Below are 5,892 nucleotides of genomic sequence, written 5' to 3'. Positions count from 1 at the left end.
CCCCTTTATTCCAGAATCCCAGTCACTGTTATGAAGCCTCCAAGCAGAGTTGGGTCATCTCAGAATGTCCCTCACCCATGGAAGAGGTCCCCTATATGGGAGACTTAGGGGTCGTCCCATTGAGGCAACACCGTTCCCATTGAGGGTGTTTTACCAGAGGCCCAGGATCCTGAATCCTGGACTGTGAGCACGTGGGGACCTTTACACCATCCAGCCTGACTCCCCAGGTACAGAGGGGCGCCTGAGGTCAAAAGGCAACAGGGGCTTTGTCCAAAGTCACACAGCTAGTGAGTGAGGAGGTTGTTCCAGAGCCCCATCTGATTTTAGCAACTTTTTCCTGCTTCAGACACAGACACTCTATCCATCCCATGTGGGAGACTTAGGGGTCGTCCCATTGAGGCAACATGGTTCTCATTGAAGGTGTTTTACCAGAGGCCCGGGATCCTGAATCCTGGAATGTGAGCACTCAGGGACCTTTACACCATCCAGCCTGACTCCCATGCACAGAGGGGCACCTGAGGTCAAAAGGCAACAGGGGCTTTGCCCAAAGTCACACGGCCAGTGAGTGAGGAGATTATTCCAGAGCCCCATCTGATTTTAGCAACATTTTCCTGCTTCAGAGACAGACACTCTGTCCATCAAAAAGCCTGGTGAATGCAGGCAATGAATTAAAGTTCAGTACAGCACACCAGCACCTCTTATTTTCACTGGTAGCCAGAGCTTCACATGCCCATTACACTCACACTTTGTGGACCAAGGTGACTGGGAACCTCTCCCTACCTCCAGCCACATCGCCCCAAATCGAGCATTTACATCAGCACCTAGAGCTGCCCCTCCTTCAACAGCTGCCTCCCCTCCAGCCTGTGGAGACAGCATCGTTCATTCACTGTCTTCTGTTGGTGGATGTGAGTTGTTCCCAGCCTTGGGCTAGTCACACAGTGACACAGGGGATACCCTTGTCCATGGGTCACCCTATTCAAGAGGGAGGCCCCCAATGGAAGTGGCATTGCTAGGACACAGGGTGCATGCATTTTCATTTGTGTGGGTATTACCACATTCCCCTCCTAGACATGGTGGCACTGTAGTCTCCCCACAACTCCTGGACACAGGCAGGGAAGGTGGCTTATCCTGATTTACATACATTACTAAGATACCCGACTGTGTCCCTTGCCGAGGCCATCACAGGTGTCAGTGGCTCTGTCACCACTCAGATCTGCTGCCTCCTGGTAGAGAGCTCGTTCCCCTTCCTGAGCTACTTGCCCAGGTGATGCCCTGGCTGAGAAAGCAGGAGGTGGGAGAAGTCAGGGGTCATGTCTTCATGGTGGCATTTACTCCTATAGCCAGTGCTGCAAGGGAGGGCCATCTGTTGCCCCTTAATTAGATGACACTGATGCTCAAAGAGGGAACCCAAATGAGCAGGAAGGGGAACTAAGACTTAAACCTCAAGCAGCAATAACTCAAAGCCCCTGCTCGCCGCAATCCTACACTGTGCTTGTCAAAGTGTGGAGAAAGCTCCAGCCCTTTTCTTAGAATCATGCATTTTTATGTTCCTCTGAAAAAAAATTTTTTTAAAAAGGGTCCTCAGTGGAGGCAGGTCTAGTTTTCCAACTGAGATGAGACAGATCCTCAAATGTCCCATGATAAGGCCTGAAACTATTCCTACAGGACATGGCTCTGCCTGTGGAGGCATCCAGGAGGCCTTTCCCTTCTTTGTGGTGTTTTCCTCACTGAGCAGCCGCAGGAGCAGCCTGGCACAGTGGCCTGGACAGAGCAGAGAGGGGTCGCTGAGCCCCAGCACCGCCGTGGGCAGCATCCCTGTCTCTGCAGACTGAGGGAGAGGAGGGGGCATTTCCTAGAGGGCCCTGCGGCCCCAGTGAGCAGGAGTTCATAGTCTAGACCAGCCGTGGGCAAACTAGGATCCGGCCTGTTTGAAATGAATAAAACTAAAAAAAAAAAAACCGTACCCTTTTTTTTAATGATGTTTACTTTGAATTTATATTAGTTCACACAAACACTCCATCCATGCTTTTGTTCCGGCCCTCCGGTCCAGTTTAAGAACCCATTGTGGCCCTCGAGTCAAAAAGTTTGCCCACCCCTGGTCTAGACTCACTGTCAGGAGCCCATTCTCCCATTTATTGCTGCAGGGCCCCCGGCCTGGGCACTGGAGGGCACTCCTCCCTGGAGCAGGTGGCGGTCAGGGTCAGGCTCCTGAAGGTGGGCACTGGCTCTGCTGATGGACGTGAGTACCTGGGAGGCCACAGGAAATACCTCTGGGGACAGTCATGGCCGAAGGGACAGTCCCTTCCTTTTTCTCAGTTTTAGTTTTCTCGTCTCTTAAATGGTGATGAGTATGGACTCCTTTTAGGAGAGTAGAAAGGATTTGAGGTGCTCTGTCTGAATCACCCAGCACAGAGTTGCACCCCCAAATCAAGGTGTTATGTCAGTGTCATGACCCAGTTAACTTGGCTGGGCCGCAGCTCCTCACCTGAGAAATTGTGTAGGATAATATAATACTAATAAAATCACTGATTAATCAAATATTGATGATATAATCCAATCTGCCTTTATAGAATGTTTTCAGTTGAGCCTGTTGAGAGGACAGACCCTCACTGAGCCACGGTATTGTCATCTCACAACTGTGTGCTCTGGGCAAGTCTCTCTCTCCCCCAAGTCCTCAGTTTCCCACTTGATGAGAATGATAATCATCACTCCATTCATGGGTCTGCAAGGATTGGGTACCAGCTATGAACAGCCAGTGCACAAAAATGAGACTAACCAGGAACTCTGTCCCTGGGCCCAGACTGTGGGAAATCATCTGGAGGGAAAAGGGTGGACTTTGAACGCAGGCCTGTAATTCCTTGTCGGCCCAGCCCCTCACTCAGAGTTCACCCCTGGGAGCATGAGTGTCCTCCTTTGCAATATGGGGATGATGACATGCCCTCCCAGCATTAATAGAAGGATAACACACAGTATATGAGAAGGTTTCACAGTGCCACATGCTTGTGGTTAGTGGTGAGAACCACAGTCATGTTCATTGTTATGTTCCTTTTACAGCCAAACCCTCTCCCCCTGTGGTATCGGGCCCCACAGGCAGGTCGCCGCCTGGACAGACAGTGAGCTTCACCTGCAAGTCCCACGGCTTCTCCCCGAGAAACATCATCCTGAAATGGTTCAAGGATGGGAATGAGCTCCCAGCCTCCCAGACCACCGTGCACCCAGAGGGAGACAGCCCTTCCTACAGCGTCTCCAGCACAGCCAGGGTGCGGCTGGCCCCGGGGGATGTTCGCTCCAAGGTCATCTGCCAGGTGGCCCACGACACCCTAGAGGGGGACCCTCCTCTTCGTGGGACTGCCTACTTGTCTGAGGCCATCCGAGGTAGATGCCCCTCACACCCAGCCCAAGCCACACCTGGCCCCTGTCCTCCCAGCCTGCTCCTCCCCCTGCTCTTTGCTTCAGAGTTTTTTTTCCTGGAATCTAATTTCTGACAATCCTTCCCTTCACCAGGCACCTAGATCTGCCCATCACTCACCATGTTTAATGGCAGCTGTCAGGTGAACATCCACCACTGTACTTGGTAGTTTTATCTACTTTACCAATAGCAACTCCAATAACTGAGCACCTACTAGAAGCCAAGCTCCTATGTGCTTGGCAATTTTATTTATTTTTCTAGTTATATTTCAACTTCATGCCAGGCTGTGCTTGTTTACTTTAGTCATATTACTCTCACAGGAGCTCCAAGCCCTTGAGCACCTACTGTGTGCAGGCTCCTGTGCTTAGTGATTTCATTCATATGAAGGAGCACCATCGGTGTCTGAGCACCTGCCCTTTGAGATCCCCTTACTGTGGTGGGGGAGCTAAGGTTGGAGCTGCCCTGGGTGGTCTGTGTCCCATGAGGTCAGAGCTGTGCCCTGTGCTGTTTCAGTTCCGCCCACCTTGGAGGTTACCCAGCACAATGTGTCAGAGAAACAGAACGTCACCTGCCTGGTGAAGAACTTCTACCCCCAGCGCCTACAGCTGACCTGGCTGGAGAACGGAATCACGTCCCGAACAGAAACGGCCCCGACCCTCGTAGAGAACAAGGATGGGACCTTCAGCGGGAGGAGCTCGCTCCTCGTGAATCTGTCTGCCCACAGGGAGGAGGCGATGCTCACCTGCCAGGTGGAGCACGATGGGCAGCCGGCCGTCACCAAAATCGTCACCGTGGAGGCCCCGGCTCACCAGAAGGACCCAGATGAACTCTCTGGTGAGTCCCCCACTTTAACTGACCCAGCTCTGAATAAATTTTATACTTTTACTGTTATAAGGAGTAATTCATGCTTATTACAGAACAACCTAGAAGTCTATAGATAGAAAGTGACATTTTGATGTGAACTCCCCTCCGGAAACCCCACACTCCATAGTCACCACTGGTAAGAGTTTGGTACATACTTTATAGATCTTTTCACATCAATAAACATTAAAGAAAGAGGGAGGCAGACCACCCTGTTCACAGTGTCCTGCCTCTTGCTTTCTTCACCTGACAGTCACCACGTTCACCGGCCATGTCAGCCCCTGCCTCCTCCAGCTCTTTCTAACCCCATTCTCATTTCTATTCCATCCTTGTTGTTCTCAACTGGACCAGGCACCCAGGTGGCATTGAATGGTCACAGCATGGGCCCCTGTTGTCCCCTATTTATGACAGTGAAACAGCAATCATAACAACTGCTCACTGAACAATTCCTACATGCACATTTCAATCCTTTAAGATCTTTGTTGCAAATTTCAGTCCTTTAAGATCTTTGTTCCGTCACCCATGTTAGGAGTTTGGAGTTTTGCAGAAGGGACTCCAGGAGCAATGGAGGGGTGTTGGGAAGACCGCTTGTCGTAACACCAAATAACTGGGCTAAACTAATTGGGGTAATCTGAGTCCCAGAGGACAGGGCCTACCAGCCTATAAAACACGTATAGGATAGGGACATGTTCCGGCTCAGTTGGGCATTGCCCATGGGCCTAGAGAGTCCCCTTTTCTATGAACAAAACATGTCTTATTTCTCCCTCATGTAACATCAGGAGGGGGTTGGGTCAGTTTTCTAAGAGTCTTTACTCTAGAAGACCTTTCAAAGGCCCACATTCCTCCCAACAAGTCCTATGCTGTTGTCCTCATCTGCTGGGTCCATGCTGGGTCACCAAGTGTCCATGTCCCTGCCTGCTGGCAAGTAAACACAGAAGGAAAGGACAATTTCCCTTAAAAGAAGAGATATATAGAAGTTGCATAAATGTGTCCACTCATAACTTAGTTGTGTGTGCATATCTGGTTACACGTAAAGTCCATAATTGTGCTGTCATAGGATTAAAGACATTGGTTTTTCTACAAAACCAATACCTTCACACACAATAAAATTAACAGTAATTCCCTAATATCATCTAAAGTAGTGCACATACTGAAACTCCCAAATTTCTTTAGCTGTTTCTTTGTGTTCCAAAATTGGCTTCAATTCAAATATAAATAGTTGGTAAAATCTTCCTGTGAAACTATGCAGGCCTTCAAAATTCTTTGGGGGAATTTTCCATTGTAATTCAACTTCCTTAATACTTTAGAGCAGTGGTCAGCAAACTCATTAGTTAACAGAGCCAAATATCAACAGTACAACAATCGAAATTTCTTTTGAGAGCCAAATTTTTAAAACTTAAACTATATAGGTAGGTACATTGTTATTAACTTAATTAGGGCACTCCTAAGCTGGCCTTTGCTAAAAACGTCCTCAATCTGATTGAGGTACGTTCGCTGAGGTCGACCCCTTCCAACTCTCTCATCCACACTCGTCTTGTATACTTGTTTCGTCTATCTCAGTGGTCGGCAAACTCATTAGTCAACAGAGCCAAATATCAACAGTACTTCCTCAAAATAGACTC

General features: G+C 49.2%; 1 protein-coding gene across 1 annotated transcript in view; it reads left to right on the top strand.

Moving 5' to 3' along the window:
- LOC102255303 (signal-regulatory protein beta-1) overlaps nucleotides 1–4,306 on the top strand; it is a gene marked incomplete at its 3' end in the record, with an annotated part of 17,484 nt that extends 13,178 nt beyond the window's left edge. The window contains exons 3-4 of the mRNA XM_005871576.2: nucleotides 3,055–3,375; nucleotides 3,923–4,306. Coding sequence (XP_005871638.2) covers nucleotides 3,055–3,375; nucleotides 3,923–4,306 — 705 coding nt within the window. The remainder of the gene's footprint in view (nucleotides 1–3,054; nucleotides 3,376–3,922) is intronic.
- Between the last annotated feature and the right edge of the window lie 1,586 nt (nucleotides 4,307–5,892).

The sequence above is a fragment of the Myotis brandtii genome, unplaced genomic scaffold (assembly GCF_000412655.1).
Source record: "Myotis brandtii unplaced genomic scaffold, ASM41265v1 scaffold3455, whole genome shotgun sequence".
NCBI lineage: Eukaryota > Metazoa > Chordata > Mammalia > Chiroptera > Vespertilionidae > Myotis > Myotis brandtii.
This window is presented reverse-complemented; position numbering and strand designations above follow the sequence as displayed.